This window comes from Thalassophryne amazonica, chromosome 13, assembly GCF_902500255.1.
Source record: "Thalassophryne amazonica chromosome 13, fThaAma1.1, whole genome shotgun sequence".
NCBI classification, from domain to species: domain Eukaryota; kingdom Metazoa; phylum Chordata; class Actinopteri; order Batrachoidiformes; family Batrachoididae; genus Thalassophryne; species Thalassophryne amazonica.
In genome coordinates this window covers 39,732,398-39,752,943 of record NC_047115.1, presented here as the reverse complement: position 1 = coordinate 39,752,943, position 20,546 = coordinate 39,732,398, and the positions used below count along the sequence as shown (strand labels likewise).

At 44.9% G+C, this 20,546-nt stretch overlaps 1 protein-coding gene across 2 annotated transcripts in view; it reads left to right on the top strand.

Moving 5' to 3' along the window:
• Positions 1 to 1,343: 1,343 nt before the first annotated feature.
• Positions 1,344 to 20,546, top strand: part of LOC117523628 (hsp70-Hsp90 organizing protein-like) — a 34,819-nt gene continuing 15,616 nt past the window's right edge. For both annotated transcript variants that reach the window (XM_034185201.1, XM_034185200.1), the window contains exons 1-3: positions 1,344 to 1,547; positions 19,274 to 19,356; positions 19,438 to 19,518. In XM_034185201.1, the coding sequence (XP_034041092.1) occupies positions 1,490 to 1,547; positions 19,274 to 19,356; positions 19,438 to 19,518 (222 nt within the window). In that variant the 5' untranslated portion in view covers positions 1,344 to 1,489. The remainder of the gene's footprint in view (positions 1,548 to 19,273; positions 19,357 to 19,437; positions 19,519 to 20,546) is intronic.

Genomic DNA, 20,546 nt, shown 5'->3' with positions numbered 1-20,546 from the left:
AAGTCACAGTGACATCAGCTGGCTACTCGCTGAACAAAGTACATGGAGAAAAATGCTCAGAAACATCATATTTTTATATAAATCTAATATGTTTGTCATATATTTTGTAAAAGCAAGAAATAACAACTTCTAAATCTAAAAATATGTTTTTTGAAACCACATAACACCTCTGAAATGATTTACAAGACATCTTACGGATGTTAGTGTGCACGGCCCATGCACATGCATCATGTGAGGTCAAAGGAAACTTCAGGCAATTTCAAAACCTCATGCTTGCGCACACACACATCCTCCTTCATAGGGCGTTAAAAGGAAAATAAAATATTCATTATGGAATAAATTGTTTCTAGAGAAGGTGCAAAGACATGCAACCAAATTAGTACCTGGTTTGCAAAATTTGAGTTATGAGGAGAGATTAAGTGAACTGGGTTTAACAACTCTTGAGAACAGAAGAGTTATGGATGACCTAATAGAAATGTACAAGATCTTACATGGTTTTGAGGCAGTCGACCCCTTTACTTTATTTACTAGAAGAAGGTATAATGGCCTTAGAGGTCATGAACGTACTGTTGAGGTAAAAACATCACATCTCAACGTTAGAAAGTTTAGTTTTACTAATAGAGTTGTATGTCTATGGAACAGCCTTCCTGAACACATAGTCCTCTCACCTGATGTTAATGCTTTTAAGAACAACTATGATAGATACTATACCACCTCAATTTGACTGTCATTTTAACTTTAAGTTTAATTAAGGCTCGATGTGTGCTTCTAATTATAACCATCTCTAAGATGTGGTTCTTATGTTTTAACGTTTTATGTCAAATTTTTATGTTTTGACATGTACATTGCTTACATATGTATACATTTCACACTAAAAAATGGATTATGAATTATAATTTCCCCAAGGTAAATATGTTGTCTTCATTAAAATGAGCTGTAATTTTATAACACCTTTCAAAAATAAAAATACAGTATAATGCTTGGATTTCAGTCGAAGCAAAATTTTATCCGTTTTGTGAAATTTGAAAGAATTTCACATGATTTTGTGTGCTAAAGACACGACATATTCAGCACACAAAGGGAGTGGTAAAATGGCGCTCGGCGACTCCACAGATAAATCGTTTCCCATTTTAAGATGTTGAATTTAATTCACATGCACGTACATCCGCTGGTAAAACTAAAACAACAACAACAATACAATAAAAAAAACTATACAAAAAAAGTATGGTGAATTTTATGGTTTTGCTCCCACGCGATGACGCCTCAGGTTCCAACCGACACAGGTGTCGACACTTGGCTTCAGCGGAAACCACCCTCCTTTACATGACACACGTTTCGAAGCTCCGGTACCAAAAGTATCATCACTAGACGAAACCACAGAGATTCCCATAGATCTGATAACGACTACTTTGTCTTTGAAACAAACGTGTTTGCTGCGATATTCCGACTTTTTGAGAATTTTGGTGGATATTTGAGACGATAATGCTGGATGGTTGCGCTCATGAAATTCACCAGAGATATATGCAGACTGTTGGGACTCGGGAGCGGTAAGAATCGTCCCACTTTTTTTTTGAAAAGTTCAACCGCAAGTTAAATTGATGCCGTGGAGATAAAACGGGTGTGAAAGTGTAACCGTGGGTATCATCTGACGTGGGTTTTGTTCGGCGTTCTAAGTGATAAGTTTCCCTTTTGTCGTGAAGTTCAAATGAAACAATGAAAGTTCCCTTCTCGCCAGTTACACCCTTCTTGTGCCAAATCCAAGTTTACGTAGCTGTGTTAACGTCAGAGTAGCTAAAACACGCTTTAAAAAGGAACCATGGAACAAACTAATAAACATGAGCACGCATATTTTCTTAGAATATTCATGTAAAGTACATTGTATTTTGTGTTAGATGATCATGCCTGTTAGACAGGACAAAAGGCCTATATCACCCACAACAACATTTCTACATAAGATCAGATACGTCTTTGTTTTTATTATTGTTAATTGGTTTTATGTCACAGACTGTATTCGAAATGATTAATCAACAGGAATTGATGGACAGCAGATATGATCAACAGTCTCTCAATTTGTTGAACAGAACTATCCATCACACCCAATGTTCTGTATGGGAGGACGCGGGTACACGTCACATCCGATGAAGTGGCGAATCTGAAGGCAAGAATTCTTATTTATGCATCTGGTCGCCCAGTGAAAACACACTCGTCTATGCGTGTCTATTGAAGTCATCTGGTTTGGTTTTGTCTCTAGCTTGCTTCTAACAGCCAACGATGAGATTTATACATCAAGCTGACCTGAAATGTACCCTTGTACATTAAATTGACATTATTGACGAGTATGACCCCTTTGAAAAGTGACCAAATTACATGCATTTGTACTAAGTTTGGTGATGGTTTCATCGGCCAGAAATGGCCACCAGAGAGCGCTGGGTTAAAGTCAGCATCTGCCCATATATGGATCATACCCACAATTTTCTGGTTCTATTCTCTGATGTGAAGATCTGGTGTTTTTCCAAGGTCTATGGTGGAGCAATACATCATGTATCGTATCGTGCGGCCTGTATCAAATCGTATGGAGTCTTTCAGGTTTGCATAGTACAACGTGTGTTTTGAATAGTTCTGGTCGTTACTGTCTAGATGAATTCAGAGTTCCATAATCCTTTGCACACATGGAGTGGTTCCAGTCGAGTGCTAACACGGTGTCACACAGAGATTCATTGTTTCCTCATGGTTATTGGGAAATTAAGGGCCTTTTGGAATGGGAATCTCAACGGCACATAACCTAGGTGTAATTCATCCTGGCATTTGAAAGAATTTTTATCCACTCACCGACCACTTTATTAGATACACTTGTTTAATTGCTTGTTAACACAAATGACTAATCAGCCAGTGACATGGCAGCAACTCAATGCATTTAGGCATCTGGACGTGTTAAAGATGACTTGCTGAAGTCTAAACAGAGCATCAGAATGGAGAAGAAAGGGGATTTAAGTGACTTTGAATGTGGCATAGTTGTTGGTGCCATACAGGCTGGTTTGAGTATTTCAAAAACTGCTGATCTACTGGGATTTTCACACACAACCATCTCTAGGGTTTACAGAGAATGGTCCAAAAAAAGAGAAAATGCCCAGTGAGCTGCAGCTGTGTGGATGAAAATGCCTTGAAGATGTCAGAGAATGGGTAGACTGGTTGAAGGGGTGACTGTGTGATGCTATCATGTCAATATGGACCAACATCTCTGAGGAATATTTCCAAAACCTTGTTGAATCTATGCCATGAAGAATTAAGGAAGCTCTGATGTTGGGAAGGTGTCGTAACACGGACCCACAACAGGGGGCGCTAATGAACGGACAATGGATAAGGGAAGGAGTAACAATTTAATGTTGCACAAGAACACAACGTAATATAAACAAAGGTACTGTCAATCATACACAAGAGGACTGCGGGCAGGCTCGAAGATAGGAGACCTCGGATGAACGAAGAGCCGGGACCCAAACCGCTTCTACCACCAACGGCCTGAAGAACACCGAAGCCGCCAAGCCCTGAGTCCCCAGGTGGTCTCTGTCCTCCGTTGTCGGCCCTGGTACTGCTGGCAGACAGAAACAGAAGGTGGTGAGTGTGAATCCTCACACCCAGCAACCTTGATTACTGATTCTTCTTGGAGGGAGAACCTCCACCTCCAATCATACACACGTGCAGCTCCGGTTTACCACTTATTGGTTTTGGGATGTGAGGCGAAGTCGTCGCAGTCACACCAAAACACCAAAAATTCCAGATAAGGAATACCACCAGGAAAAACAGCTGCAAAACAGATCAGATTATTATTCGCAAATAAGTACAGCAAGAGCTTTACCTTGACTCGTAGGAGATTTCTCGGCGAGGAGGTGGAGTCGCCGCCCGGCCTTTATGGTGATGATGATGATGAGATGAATGAGTGACAGCTGGTGTTGAGGATGATTGACGGTTGTCACTCCCAGTGGTTCTGGCGCCCTCTTGTGCTTGAAGCCCGCACTCCAAGCAGGGCGCCATCCGGTGGTGGTGAGCCAGCAGTACCTCCTCTTCAGCGGCCCACACAACAGGACCCCCCCCTCAACGGGCGCCTCCTGGCGCCCGACCAGGCTTGTCCGGGTGTCGGTGGTAGAAATCGACCAGAAGGGCCGGGTCCAGGATGAAGCTCCTCTTCACCCAGGAGCGTTCTTCGGGTCCGTAACCCTCCCAGTCCACCAAGTACTGAAAGCCCCGACCCATCCGACGGACGTCCAGGAGCCGACGAACGGTCCATGCCGGCTCCCCGTCGATGATCCGGGCAGGAGGTGGGTCGGGTCCGGGGGTGCAGAGCGGCGAGGTGTGGTATGGCTTGAGTTTGGAAACATGAAAAACCGGATGGATCCGCAGTGAAGCCGGGAGAGTTAGCTTCACTGCGGCCGGACTGAGGATCTTGGCGATGGGGAACGGCCCGATGAAGCGGTCCTTGAGTTTGTGGGATGTCACCTGGAGCGGGATATCTTTGGTGGATAGCCACACCTCCTGCCCTGGTTGGTATGTAGGGGCCGGGGAACGCCGGCGATCTGCATGGGCCTTGGCCCTCGTCCGGGCCTGCAACAGGGCAGAGCGGGCGGCCCGCCACACCCGGCGGCACCTCCGCAGGTGGGCCTGGACCGAGGGTACCCCGACCTCTCCCTCCACAAGTGGGAACAACGGTGGCTGGTAGCCCAGACACGCTTCAAAGGGGGAGAGGCCGGTGGCAGAGGATACTTGGCTGTTGTGAGCGTACTCGATCCAGGCCAGATGGTTACTCCAGGCCGCCGGGTGAGCGGAGGTGACACAACGAAGAGCCTGTTCAAGTTCTTGGTTCGCCCGCTCTGCCTGGCCGTTCGTCTGTGGGTGGTACCCGGACGAGAGACGCACGGTGGCCCCCAGTTCCTTACAAAAACTCCTCCAGACCTGCGAGGAAAACTGGGGACCACGATCCGAGACGATGTCCGACGGTATCCCATGCAGACGCACGACGTGGTGGACCAGGAGGTCTGCCGTCTCCTGGGCCGTTGGGAGCTTCGGGAGGGCCACGAAGTGGGCCGCCTTGGAGAACCGGTCCACTATCGTTAGTATGGCGGTGTTGCCCTGGGACGGCGGGAGGCCCGTGACGAAGTCCAGACCGATGTGGGACCAGGGGCGATGAGGCACAGGCAGGGGTTGGAGGAGACCCCTGGTCTTGCGATGGTCCGCCTTGCCCCTGGCACAGGTGGTGCAGGCCTGGACGTAGTCCCGGACGTCGGCTTCCAGTGACGCCCACCAGAAGCGCTGCTGGACCACTGCCACGGTCCTACGCACTCCAGGATGACAGGAGAGCTTGGATCCGTGGCAGAAGTCCAAGACGGCAGCCCTAGCCTCTGGTGGGACGTAGAGTCTGTTCTTCGGACCGTCTCCCGGGTCCGGGTTCTTTGCCTGGGCCTCCCGGACGATCTCCTCCACGTCCCAGGTGAGGGTAGCCACGACAGTGGACTCGGGAAGGATGGTGTCGATGGGGTCCGACAACCCGGCCTTGGCTTCCTCTTCGTGCACCCGGGACAATGCATCGGATCGTTGATTCTTGGTCCCGGGGCGGTAGGTGATCCGGAAGTCAAAGCGCACGAAGAACAGGGACCAGCGGGCTTGCCTGGGGTTCAGCCGCTTGGCGGTCCGGATGTACTCCAGGTTCCGGTGGTCCGTAAAAACCGTGAAAGGCCCCGTAGCCCCCTCCAACAGGTGTCTCCACTCTTCTAGAGCCTCCTTCACCGCGAGGAGTTCTCGATTGCCCACGTCATAATTCCGTTCAGCGGGGGTCAACCTGCGGGAATAGTAGGCACAAGGATGGAGAACCTTATCGGACTCCCCGCTCTGGGACAGCACGGCTCCTATTCCTGAGTCTGAGGCGTCCACCTCTACTACAAACTGGCGAGTAGGATCAGGCTGCACCAGAACTGGAGCAGATGAAAACCGGCGTTTCAACTCCCTAAACGCGGCCTCGCACCGGTCCGACCAGGTGAATGGGACTTTAGTGGAGGTCAGGGCGGTCAGGGGGCTAACAACCTGACTGTAACCCTTAATGAACCTCCTGTAGAAGTTTGCGAAGCCGAGGAACTGTTGCAGCTTCCTACGGCTCTTTGGTTGGGGCCAATCCCTCACCGCCGCAACCTTGGCCGGATCCGGGGCGACGGAGTTGGAGGAGATGATAAACCCCAAGAAGGACAGAGAAGTGCGGTGAAACTCACACTTCTCGCCCTTCACAAACAGCCGGTTTTCTAACAACCGCTGTAGGACCTGACGTACATGTCGGACATGGGTCTCAGGATCCGGGGAAAAGATGAGTATATCATCCAGATACACGAAGACAAACCGGTGCAGGAAGTCCCGCAAGACGTCATTAACCAAGGCTTGGAACGTCGCGGGGGCGTTAGTGAGGCCGAACGGCATGACCAGGTACTCAAAATGACCTAACGGGGTGTTAAATGCCGTCTTCCATTCATCTCCCTTCCGGATCCGAACTAGATGGTACGCATTCCTAAGATCGAGTTTGGTGAATATTTTGGCTCCATGCAGGGGTGTGAACACCGAATCCAAGAGGGGCAATGGGTATCGATTGCGAACCGTGATCTCGTTCAATCCCCTGTAATCGATGCATGGACGAAGTCCGCCGTCTTTCTTGCCCACAAAAAAGAAACCAGCACCCATCGGGGAGGTGGAGTTCCGGATCAACCCGGCGGCCAAGGAGTCCCGGATGTAGGTTTCCATTGATTTGCGTTCCGGACGTGAGAGATTGTACAGCCTACTGGACGGGAACTCACTGCCCGGAACCAAATCGATGGCACAATCGTACGGTCGGTGCGGTGGAAGGGCGAGCGCCAGATCTTTGCTGAAGACGTCAGCCAGATCATGGTACTCCCCTGGCACCGCCGTCAGATTGGGAGGGGTTTTAACCTCCTCCTTAGCCGTAATTCCGGGGGGAACCGAGGATCCTAAACACTCCCGGTGGCAGGTTTCGCTCCACTGCACCACGACCCCAGACGGCCAATCGATCCGGGGATTGTGCTTCACCATCCAAGGAAAACCCAAAATCACTCGGGAGGTAGAAGGTGTCACGTAAAACACTATCTCCTCCCGGTGATTCCCAGACACAACCAAGGTCACAGGCTGGGTCCGGTGTGTGATTAGCGGGAGTAGAGTGCCATCTAGTGCCCGTACCTTCAAGGGCGAAGGCAGAGCCACTAGAGGGAGCCCCACTTCCTTTGCCCATCTGCTATCCAACAGATTCCCTTCGGACCCCGTGTCCACCAGTGCTGGGGCGTGAAGGGTTAAATCCCCACTCAGGATTACCACTGGGATTCGTGCTGATTTGCGGGAACTTCCCGTGCACATGTTATGGCCCACCCTTAGCCCAGTTTCTAAGGACGGGCGTTGGTGTTTGACCGTTTGGGGCAGTCTTTTAACAGGTGCTCACATGAGCCACAGTAAAAACATTCCCCGCGGGCCAGTCTCCTTTGTTTGATATCTGATCTCACTTTAGCCCTGCTCGTGTCCATAGCTTCGTCAGCAGGGGGAGCTGTTGCCACACGGAGCCCACCGGCAATGGAGCGTGAGGGCGACGTCACCCCCGTCAGACCCGGAAGAGAGAGGGACGGCTTGTGCCCGGCCACGCCCCCCGGCCTGCTCCCGACGGTGTTCATTCAAGCGGTTGTCTAAGCGTATAACCAGAGTGACAAGCCCGTCGAAAGTCTGCGGTTCGTCCTTAGCCAGTAAATGCTCCTTCAGTACTGGAGACAGTCCGCTTATGAAGGCGGCGCAGAGCGCAACGTCATTCCAACCCGACCTCGCAGCCGCGATGCGGAAGTCGACAGCGTAATCGGCCGCGCTCCGACGCCCCTGTCTCAGTGACAGCAGCACGGTCGAGGCGGTCTCGCCTCTGTTGGGATGATCAAACACCTGTTTGAATTCCCGTATAAACCCAGCGTATGACGTCAGAAGCCATGACTGCTGTTCCCAGAGCGCTGTAGCCCAAGCGCGTGCCTCACCTCGAAGCAGATTAATTACATAAGCCACCCGGGTGGCGTCTGCTGCGTACATGACTGGACGCTGTGCAAAAACGAGCGAACACTGCACCAAGAAGTCTGCGCACGTTTCCACACAGCCTCCGTACGGTTCAGGAGGACTTATGTAAGCTTCAGGGGACGGTGGGGGGGGTAGTTGAACGGCCAGTGGAACATCTACATTAGGCCCCGGGCCAGCAGGAGGAGACACTGCAGCGACGCTTGACTCGCGTGCTTCCACTCTGGCGGTGAGAGCCTCCATCCTCTGATTGAGGCTTGCATTTTGCTCAGTTACCAGCTGTAACTGAGCAGCGAAAGCGGTAAGGATTTGCTGCAGATCACTTACCACGCCTCCTGCTGACGCCTGCGCTCCCTGTTCTCCCATTGGCTGTTCAAGCTGTGGTTGACGCCCCTCGGGATCCATGACGAATGGCCGAGAAATCCTGTTGGGAAGGTGTCGTAACACGGACCCACAACAGGGGGCGCTAATGAACGGACAATGGATAAGGGAAGGAGTAACAATTTAATGTTGCACAAGAACACAACGTAATATAAACAAAGGTACTGCCAATCATACACAAGAGGACTGCGGGCAGGCTCGAAGATAGGAGACCTCGGATGAACGAAGAGCCGGGACCCACACCGCTTCTACCACCAACGGCCTGAAGAACACCGAAGCCGCCAAGCCCTGAGTCCCCAGGTGGTCTCTGTCCTCCGTTGTCGGCCCTGGTACTGCTGGCAGACAGAAACAGAAGGTGGTGAGTGTGAATCCTCACACCCAGCAACCTTGATTACTGATTCTTCTTGGAGGGAGAACCTCCACCTCCAATCATACACACGTGCAGCTCCGGTTTACCACTTATTGGTTTTGGGATGTGAGGCGAAGTCGTCGCAGTCACACCAAAACACCAAAAATTCCAGATAAGGAATACCACCAGGAAAAACAGCTGCAAAACAGATCAGATTATTATTCGCAAATAAGTACAGCAAGAGCTTTACCTTGAATCGTAGGAGATTTCTCGGCGAGGAGGTGGAGTCGCCGCCCGGCCTTTATGGTGATGATGATGATGAGATGAATGAGTGACAGCTGGTGTTGAGGATGATTGACGGTTGTCACTCCCAGTGGTTCTGGCGCCCTCTTGTGCTTGAAGCCCGCACTCCAAGCAGGGCGCCATCCGGTGGTGGTGAGCCAGCAGTACCTCCTCTTCAGCGGCCCACACAACATCTGAAAGAAAAAAGGGGTCAAACCCGGTACTACCAAGGTGTACTTAATGAAGTGGCTGGTGAGTGTATATACAGTAAAATTTGGTTTGAATGCCTTTGGTGATGGCACTTCATGTTGGGTTGCATTTCTTTTCCTTGTGTGTGTGATGACCGGTGACGCCATGGTTGTTATTTACAACCTTCCAACAGTACCAGAACCACTCCCAAGTGTACAGGGGATTATGGGACCCTCAAAGATGGTATTGACGGCTGTTAACTCAAGTTAAAATAATAATGAACATTATTTTAACGTAAAATTTAAGTGTCGAAAGACCATTATATGAAAAAAAAAAGATCACTAGCAGATTTATGGGTGTCAGCAGACTTTATGAATTAACTCTATGAATTTAGTTGAGTCCAACTTAACTTCTTGTAACTCTAACTATATGTAACTTGTTTTTTTCCACTCTAACTGCACACAGCAAAAATTCTGAACACCTGCGCTGCTTTGGGAAGGTTTTAAAAGACAGATATTCATGCATCTGTTCACAGCTAAGTGAATGCAGACTGAAACGGGAACTGTTCTCTGCTCACAAGGAATTATGGACCCCTGAGAGACTCCATTGTTTTTTTTTAATGTGTATTGTGATAACATGAAAAGTCAACAATTGCATGAAAGAAACAATGATTTCTTCTAGTAAAAAAGTGAATACCTTTGGCTGCTCCCATGTTTTCACTTGGGGTTGCCACAGCAAATACAAAGTGGATCTGCCTGTTGATTTGGTAAAAGCACCAAATTTTGAACAAACATTGTTTGATTATTTAATTAAAAAATTACATGGATATCATGCCATGCTCATTTTTTCCCCTGAGGATAATAAATAGCAAAATCTAAGATGGTTGCATGCCGTTTTGTAATATCGTTGCAATAAGTTATTTTTTTACTCTTATATGTCACACAGTAAGTCCCTCTGGCTGCTCCCTTGTTTTCACTCGATCCAAGGTGGATCTCCATTGCACCAAGTTTTATGCCGATGTCCTTCCTGAGGCAACTCCACATTACATGGAGAAATGTGGCAGAATTGGGGTTTGAACTGAAAACCTTCCGCACCACCCCTGCCCTATATGGCACACAAGAACACAACTTTTCAGTTGTGTTCTTACATGCTGAATCCATTCCAACCACAATTACATTGATAAAATGTACGATAAATTGTAAGTACATCAGATCTGCTTGATATACAGCAATATTCAAATGAGATTTATTTATCAAGTGTTTATTTATGTAATCGGGGGGGAGGCAAGTTAATCCAAAGTGAAAGCCTGAGAGACTCAATACTGTTGCTGCATGACATGTTTACTTCTGGGGCATGTGAATATTTATTTGATTTGCATATTTTGTTTTTCGTGCAATGTACCACATGATAGTTGGCTTCTAGCCATCTTGCGTTGTACAACCCCAATTCCAATGAAGTTGCGACGTTGTGTAAAATGTAATTAAAAACAGAATACAATGATTTGCAAATCCTCTTCAACCTATATTCAATTGGATACACCACAAAGACAAGATATTTAATGTTCAAACTGATGAACTTTATTATTTTTGTGCAAATATTTGCTCATTTTGAAATGGATGCCTGCAACACGTTTCAAAAAAGCTGGGACAGTGGTATGTTTACCACTGTGTTACATCATCTTTCCTTTTAACAACACTCAATGTAAAATGAGCAAATATTTCCACAAAAACAATAAAGTTTATCAGTTTGAACATTTAACATCTTGTCTTTGTGGTGTATTCAGTTGAATATGGTTTGAAGAAGATTTGCAAATCATTGTATTCTGTCTTTAATTACATTTTACACAACGTTGCAACTTCATTGGAATTGTGGTTGTAACATTGAAAAAGGCCATTGCACCATTTGTTGTACATTTTATCAATGTAATTGTGGTTTGAATGAATTTGACATGTAAGAAAACATAGAAAACATCTCTTCATATGTGTTTGTATGACATCGTAATAAAGATAGCATTCTGAGGGGAAACACTGAGCTTGGCATGATATCTTCTTCATTAATTTTTTTCAGAATCGTGTTATGTGATGGCCATTTTTCATTATTTTCTGGCATTTGTTCAACAAAAGAAACTTGTGTGTTATTTTTTTAATCTTTAAATCTCCCCTTTTCAGAATGTTACATATTAATTTTAGGCTGAGACATGTCACAGAACAGACTTGTCAAAATTCTTAACTTTTTCTTTGCATTAATCAACATTACTGTATGACTAAAGCATATTCTACAATATTGTATACATTGTGTCAGAACAACAGTGTCCAATGCATGTAGCCTACATCCATACCTTTACGGATGTGGCAGTGTGCAAATCTTTTTTATTTGCTAAACAAATCACTCATCGTATATTGTGTTAGTTTTGCTTTTGTGATGCCTTTCATGAGGGTATTTGTGTTGCTTGCAGAACAGCTTTGAAGATGTCAAAGAAAAGCATGCATGTAGCTGGTTAACTATAGCTATTGGTTGAAGTTGTATGTGATGATGCACTATTGAATTTTACATTCCTTTGGCATGAGCTCACCTTCCAACTCAATGCTGATGTGGGTATTTTCCTGCAAGGGGAGAAACACAGAGCCTTTCTTGCTATTGGCTGTGCATTGTTATACCCCCGTCACACACACAGCTGAACTCACGCAGAGTGGCGTCGGAATTATGAATTGGCGCACATTCAAAAGGTGTCAGCTTTCAATCAATCAATCAATCAATCAATTTTTTTATATAGCGCCAAATCACAACAAACAGTTGCCCCAAGGCGCTTTATATTGTAAGGCAAGGCCATACAATAATTATGTAAAACCCCAACGGTCAAAACGACCCCCTGTGAGCAAGCACTTGGCTACAGTGGGAAGGAAAAACTCCCTTTTAACAGGAAGAAACCTCCAGCAGAACCAGGCTCAGGGAGGGGCAGTCTTCTGCTGGGACTGGTTGGGGCTGAGGGAGAGAACCAGGAAAAAGACATGCTGTGGAGGGGAGCAGAGATCGATCACTAATGATTAAATGCAGAGTGGTGCATACAGAGCAAAAAGAGAAAGAAACAGTGCATCATGGGAACCCCCCAGCAGTCTACGTCTATAGCAGCATAACTAAGGGATGGTTCAGGGTCACCTGATCCAGCCCTAACTATAAACTTTAGCAAAAAGGAAAGTTTTAAGCCTAATCTTAAATGTAGAGAGGGTGTCTGTCTTCCTGATCTGAATTGGGAGCTGGTTCCACAGGAGAGGAGCCTGAAAGCTGAAGGCTCTGCCTCCCATTCTACTCTTACAAACCCTAGGAACTACAAGTAAGCCTGCAGTCTGAGAGCGAAGCGCTCTATTGGGGTGATATGGTACTACGAGGTCCCTAAGATAAGATGGGACCTGATTATTCAAAACCTTATAAGTAAGAAGAAGAATTTTAAATTCTATTCTAGAATTAACAGGAAGCCAATGAAGAGAGGCCAATATGGGTGAGATATGCTCTCTCCTTCTAGTCCCCGTCAGTACTCTAGCTGCAGCATTTTGAATTAACTGAAGGCTTTTTAGGGAACTTTTAGGACAACCTGATAATAATGAATTACAATAGTCCAGCCTAGAGGAAATAAATGCATGAATTAGTTTTTCAGCATCACTCTGAGACAAGACCTTTCTGATTTTAGAGATATTGCGCAAATGCAAAAAAGCAGTCCTACATATTTGTTTAATATGCGCTTTGAATGACATATCCTGATCAAAAATGACTCCAAGATTTCTCACAGTATTACTAGAGGTCAGGGTAATGCCATCCAGAGTAAGGATCTGGTTAGACACCATGTTTCTAAGCTTTGTGGGGCCAAGTACAATAACTTCAGTTTTATCTGAGTTTAAAAGCAGGAAATTAGAGGTCATCCATGTCTTTATGTCTGTAAGACAATCCTGCAGTTTAGCTAATTGGTGTGTGTCCTCTGGCTTCATGGATAGATAAAGCTGGGTATCATCTGCGTAACAATGAAAATTTAAGCAATACCGTCTAATAATACTGCCTAAGGGAAGCATATATAAAGTGAATAAATTGGTCCTAGCACAGAACCTTGTGGAACTCCATAATTAACTTTAGTCTGTGAAGAAGATTCCCCATTTACATGAACAAATTGTAATCTATTAGACAAATATGATTCAAACCACCGCAGCGCAGTGCCTTTAATACCTATGGCATGCTCTAATCTCTGTAATAAAATTTTATGGTCAACAGTATCAAAAGCAGCACTGAGGTCTAACAGAACAAGCACAGAGATGAGTCCACTGTCCGAGGCCATAAGAAGATCATTTGTAACCTTCACTAATGCTGTTTCTGTACTATGATGAATTCTAAAACCTGACTGAAACTCTTCAAATAGACCATTCCTCTGCAGATGATCAGTTAGCTGTTTTACAACTACCCTTTCAAGAATTTTTGAGAGAAAAGGAAGGTTGGAGATTGGCCTATAATTAGCTAAGATAGCTGGGTCAAGTGATGGCTTTTTAAGTAATGGTTTAATTACTGCCACCTTAAAAGCCTGTGGTACATAGCCAACTAACAAAGATAGATTGATCATATTTAAGATCGAAGCATTAAATAATGGTAGGGCTTCCTTGAGCAGCCTGGTAGGAATGGGGTCTAATAAACATGTTGATGGTTTGGATGAAGTAACTAATGAAAATAACTCAGACAGAACAATCGGAGAGAAAGAGTCTAACCAAATACCGGCATCACTGAAAGCAGCCAAAGATAACGATACGTCTTTGGGATGGTTATGAGTAATTTTTTCTCTAATAGTTAAAATTTTGTTAGCAAAGAAAGTCATGAAGTCATTACTAGTTAAAGTTAATGGAATACTCAGCTCAATAGAGCTCTGACTCTTTGTCAGCCTGGCTACAGTGCTGAAAAGAAACCTGGGGTTGTTCTTATTTTCTTCAATTAGTGATGAGTAGAAAGATGTCCTAGCTTTACGGAGGGCTTTTTTATAGCGCAACAGACTCTTTTTCCAGGCTAAGTGAAGATCTTCTAAATTAGTGAGACGCCATTTCCTCTCCAACTTACGGGTTATCTGCTTTAAGCTACGAGTTTGTGAGTTATACCACGGAGTCAGACACTTCTGATTTAAAGCTCTCTTTTTCAGAGGAGTTACAGCATCCAAAGTTGTCTTCAATGAGGATGTAAAACTATTGACGAGATACTCTATCTCCCTTACAGAGTTTAGGTAGCTACTCTGCACTGTGTTGTTATATGGCATTAGAGAACATAAAGAAGGAATCATATCCTTAAACCTAGTTACAGCGCTTTCTGAAAGACTTCTAGTGTAATGAAACTTATTCCCTACTGCTGGGTAGTCCATCAGAGTAAATGTAAATGTTATTAAGAAATGATCAGACAGAAGGGAGTTTTCAGGGAATACTGTTAAGTCTTCTATTTCCATACCATAAGTCAGAACAAGATCTAAGATATGATTAAAGTGGTGGGTGGACTCATTTACTTTTTGAGCAAAGCCAATAGAGTCTAATAATAGATTAAATGCAGTGTTGAGGCTGTCAGTTCCAAAACATTCTGACAGCCATCTGCGGAAGTCAACGCAGTTGATCAAAATCAGCCAGCGGTCCTGAGTGTGATGCACATGTTCAAAACTCTCCGGGCGCGGTCGAGATGGGACACCTATCCGATCGTGGTCCATGTGTTATCTGAGGACCATCTAACCGCAATTTACATATTCTGATGACTGCAAAATGGGATCCAAAATGATTTGAGCGCATACCTCGAGATAGATCTGGCACATTATGCCTGCCAGTACGACGTGCACGTGCCACATATAATAATGTCCACCCCCCCGAAGCACAAAGGAATGGTTGAAATGTATGTGGCACGCTTCATCACGATAATAATTATGAATTATTATCATGTACAGTGAACGTGAACAGCGGCTATCAAACCAAAAGCACCATGCACTAATGTGCACACGCCACCGCAACTCTGAACAGGCTGTTATATCCACAATAGACCTTACAGTACAGATATTTGTCCATTCCTTCCCTTGGCCTCACTCTGTAATAATTGTTCACCTTCTAACTCTGTAGGAGATATAACATGGAACTTGTGCCAGGCTGTTACAACATTAATAAACATGAATCTCACCTCCAACAGAGGTCCAGGAGCATTTCACAGTGCTGATGTGGACATGAAGCCGGGACAGGCGCTCTGTCTGAGGGACTGCATGGCCCAACTGCCAGCAAACTTTGGAGCAAAACTGCCCAGTGGCAGGCGTGTGCACGTGCGTGCGCTTAGTGGCCCATGCAGCATTGTGTGTAGGGCTGCAACAAATGATTATTTGGATCATCGATTAATCTGATGGGGTTTCAACACGATTAATCAGATTAGCGGGGAATTTTTTAAAAATGTGCCAGGGAAACAATTTTTCTCTCCTTCTATCACTTTATTTAACAACAGAACATTATTTGAAAACTTTAAACCAAAAAAAAAAAAAAAAATGGCACTTGTCCGGTCGGACAACAATTTAGAGCTATTACTTGTCTGATCACATTTTACACTTGTCCCGGACAATCGGACAAGCGTTAATGTCGATGGTCGGACTTTGACAACATTAATAAAAAACTGTCGGTGCTGTTACTGTTTTCTTTTTCTCTCACTCTCTGCCCCTCACCGTCACTGCTCTGGGAGACGCGCAGACAGCCTGAACCTGACTAGCTTCATATCACTGCCTGACTTGTCATACTGAGACGTTACGACTGCTTAAACAAAAATAAAGATTTGTTAACTTGCCCAGACACTGAGCTCTCCCCTTCCTCATTGATGACTCTGACATGCTTTCGTTTGAGATGCATCATTACCGCCGTACTCCCGTGCCATTCGAGGTCCGACTTGCAAATGTTGCAGTTAACAAACGTCTTTGCGTTAATGTAAAGTGCTGCCACACTTTTGAAGTCTTGACTTTCTTCTGTCTACTTGCTTCTGCCATATTCTAAGCGTGTAGTTCTTCTACGAAACAGCGTCTGATCTGCTCTGTGCACTGGTCGCTTCTGACACCATAATCGCTCGACACAACACATTGATGACGCAAAGTGTTGCCAACGCCTGTCGTAATCGAATTTTATCGATTTTATCGATTCGTTGTTGCAGCCCTAGTTATGTGTACACACATGGCTGAGTGGTAATTACAGCCCCACGCGTGTGTGCGGAGGAACACAGCGCTCCAGTCTGCCATCCAGACATTTGGAGATCAGGCAGTCTGCAGCATCTTTTATGGCCATCTGACAGCAGTCTGTGTCATCTATATGCGCTCTGGATGCAATCTGACAGGTGTGGACGTGGCAGTCTGTCTGTGCTCCGACACTGCAGACCACGCCTCTTTTCCTCCAAACTGCACCGGATTATGGCAATATTTGTCTTATCAGTCATGCTTCCGGCACATTCTTGCTATGTGTGACGACCGCTTTAATTTCTTGGAAGATCTTTGTAGTTAGATCTTTATAGATTTAATTTTATAGATTAATTTTTTGTGTTTGTTTTGATATTTGAGTCGGTCAGCACGGTGGCTTAGTGCTTAGCACTGTTGCCTTGCAGCAAGAAGGTCATGGAATCGATTCCCACCTGTGGCCTTTCTGTGTGGAGTTTGCATGTTCTCCCCGTGATTGCATGGGTTCTCTCCGGGTGCTCTGGTTTCCTCCCACATCTAAAGACATGTAGGTTAGGTGGACTGGAAACTTTAACTTGTCCGTATGTGTGCATGCAGGTGTGAATGTGTTTGTTTGTCTATGTGTTGCCCTGTGGCAGACTGTCGTCCTGTCCAGGGTGTACCCCACTTAAGGCCCCATGACTGATGGCCATAGTCATGACCCTGTTGGAGTAAACCGTTGAAGGTGAGTGAGTGATATTTGAGTCGTGAGTCAGACATGGATGATTTACTAAAACCAATCCCATTTTTTTATACTGTTACAAATGCTGATTCTTTAGGGATTTAGATTGGGAACATTTTTAACCAAAGCCAGTCATTCCACAGTTTCATAGTTGCAAGGAATTACTGGAATTTACATGGGTGGAGGGAGACCGCCTCAGGATTAGATGGTGGCATTTTGTGTCCTGGAATAATATTGTCAGTGTGTTTCATATGCACAGTCAGAAATGTTGATTATGGTGTGGAATCAAGAAAGGTGGACGTTGGGAAGTGAATCTGCATCCACTCCCTTGGAAAATATGTCATTTCTAGACAAAATGTTGGCCATATAGACGAGATGTACAGCACATATCACTTTTTTTTTTTTTGTGGATGAACAGCCCAAATCCAAAACTAACCACAGTACACTGTAAGAAAGGAAAAAAAACATTGGAAGAAACAGATGTCGGACTCTATTTGGCATCCTTTTCTTGATTAGTTGAATGATTAATAAAGAATTGCTGCAGTCACATTGTCCTACAACACAAGTTGGTGTCATGGGATGACTGTGTTATTGCTCAGGAAGTCTTTGCTCAGCGGATGGAAATCTGATGCCACATTGAGTCTTCTTTAGTTTCTCTTTTTGTTGTACCATTATTGAGCAAAAAAAAAAAAAAAAAAATTCAGCTGCAGGTTTGTAGGTTGATGTGTACACTTCCTTTCACACATACCACATTCAGGGCAGGGGCTGTTTTCTGAGACATTTTTTAAGAAGGTTTCTGAGAAATTTCACTTCATCACACAGAAAAGCGTGAGGTTTTCTTTTGGTGTGCAATAAGAGCTGTTAAGCTGGAAAATATTACAGCGTAAACATCCCTTTTAGCTTTTTAGGGCCAAAGTGGAACACACCAGTGTTCTGTGCCATGTGCATTTGTTGAGCTTTCTGGACCGGATTTTTGTAAGAAAGCCCTATGTCATCTTTCCTGTATCCGCCCAGTGTAATTTAGTGTTTGATGTTTTGGTTATCAAAGAACACAGCAGTTTGGTTTTCAGTCAGGTACTTGATTAGTTGGACAAGAACGCAGTTGTTGTAGTTTTCCTGCTGTACATTGACATAGTGGAGTGGAAATGAAACAGTCACAATGTGCTTTCAGAGTAGACTTTCAGTTTTAATTCAAGGGGTTTAATAAAAATATTGCATTATCCATTTAAGGATTAAAGTCATTTTTATCCACAGTCCTCCATTTTCAGAGGCCATAAGTAATTGGAAAAACCAAATATAAGGGCTACTATCACAACACTTTTACATTCAGTTTTCTTTACGGAAATCATGATGATACCTCATTTGAGCTTCAAACCTGTTCTTCAGAAAACCTATGGGTGACATTATGGAGGGTTTGTCTGGTATATCTGCAGTCTAGGAGTGTCTTATGGACTTCATTTGCAATTTGTATCAATCATTAAGGAATACAAAGAGGATGGTAAATTTGACTAAAGTAGGCAGTGCTCAAAAATTGAGAGACTGTGCAAAGAGGAGACCGGTGAGGGAAGTCACCAAGACACCTATCACAGCTCTGAAGTGTTTGTCGGCTTCTGTGACTGATCAGAGAAACTGCATTGCACAGCATTTGTTGCATCATCTCTTATACAGCTTCCTGGTGGAGTGGCACAGAGAAGGATTTTCTTAAGATGTGAAATTTCTGCTACAGTTTGCTAGTAGGCACTTGCAGGACTTGAGCTGCATACAGAGGCAAAATTATTAAATAAATAGACAAAATGTCATGGTCCAAATACCTATGGACCTAATTGTAAATGGTAATAGAGAACTGAGAAAAATGGTTGAGTTGAGAAATAAAATTTTTGCACCAGAACCTCATTCTGAATTTGTTTATCCAAACATGGTTTGGATAAACAAATTAAATATTTCTTTCCTCAGTAAACAAACACGAGTGGACCAGCACTTAGTTTCCACATGCAATATGTCTGGTCCACAAAGATTTGCACAACAGTTGGAAGATATAACCAGATCTTCAGGAGCTGATATGCTGGTTATTTTCCAACAGGCCCCGCTGTCCAGCAGGAACAGGAACCAATGGACTACGGTGCTGCATGCCCTGACCTAAGTCAGGACAGCACTCTGTCACAGGTAAACAAATGGTGTCACACTGACAGGGCATTGATGACATTGTAAAAGTGGAAAGTACAGTGTGCACCTGTGTGTGTTTAGGATGCAGTAAATGGAGAGGAGGCTCTTAGTGAGCAGGAGAAGATCAGACGGAGGGCGGAGCGGCGCAGAGCCAAGAGGACGGTAAGTACTTAACCATGGCTGATCTTTGTTGGGCTTTTAATGAATAGAGTTTATAATAAATGGCTACAACTCATGATTACTTTGATGAAGTATGATTTTCACATTTATCACATTAATTAAGTGAATAATTGTGTAGTTACTGCAACAATAAATCAATGAGTGTTAATCAGATATTCAGCTTTTGCCTTATTTCCAGCTGCTATTATGCATGTGCCAGCTAATAATAAAGGGAAGAAAGTGCAACAGTCTTTTTAAAATACTTTTATTGTGTGTGTGAAATTGCTTCTCCTGAATCTGAGGTTCAATTAATGCTTGAAATCTCCTCTCTAGTACCCTGGCATTGACTTTCCTGGAGAGGCTGAGTAATGTGATTACTCTATAATTGGAACACACTCTCCAGTCCCCTTTTTTTAAATTCTGGACCACCACCCCAGTTTGCTGATCCAGAGGTGCTGTCCCCGACTTCAATGCAATATTGTATAAGTGTCAGCATGGCAACCCAACAGAATCTACAGACTTCAGCATCTTACCACAAATCTTGTCCACCAATGGTGACTTGCCCCCGAGGAGTTTTTTTGACTACCTTGGTGACTTCCACTAGGGTGATGGCACCAGATCTGCCTGAGTTATCCATCCCTGCCTCCTCAATGGAGGACATGTCATTAGGGATGAGGAGATCCTCAAAGTGTTGTTTCCACCACCTGACGATATCCTCAGTCCGGTTTAGGAACTCTCCTCCCTTGCTAAACACAGCCTGGGCCAAGAACTGTCTGCCTTGCCTGAGTCTCCTGACAGTTTGCCAGAACTGCTTTGAGGCTGATAGAAAGCCATTCTCCAAGGTCTCTCCAAACTCCTTCCACACCAGAGTCTTTGCCTCAGCCACCACTGAGGCTGCAGTCCTTCTGATCTGCCAATACCTGCCAGCTGATTCTGAAAACCTCTGTGCCAACCAGATACAAAAAGCCTCTTTCTTCAGCTTGATGGCTTCCCTGACCACAAGCACCCTCTTGGAGACATTGAACACAGAC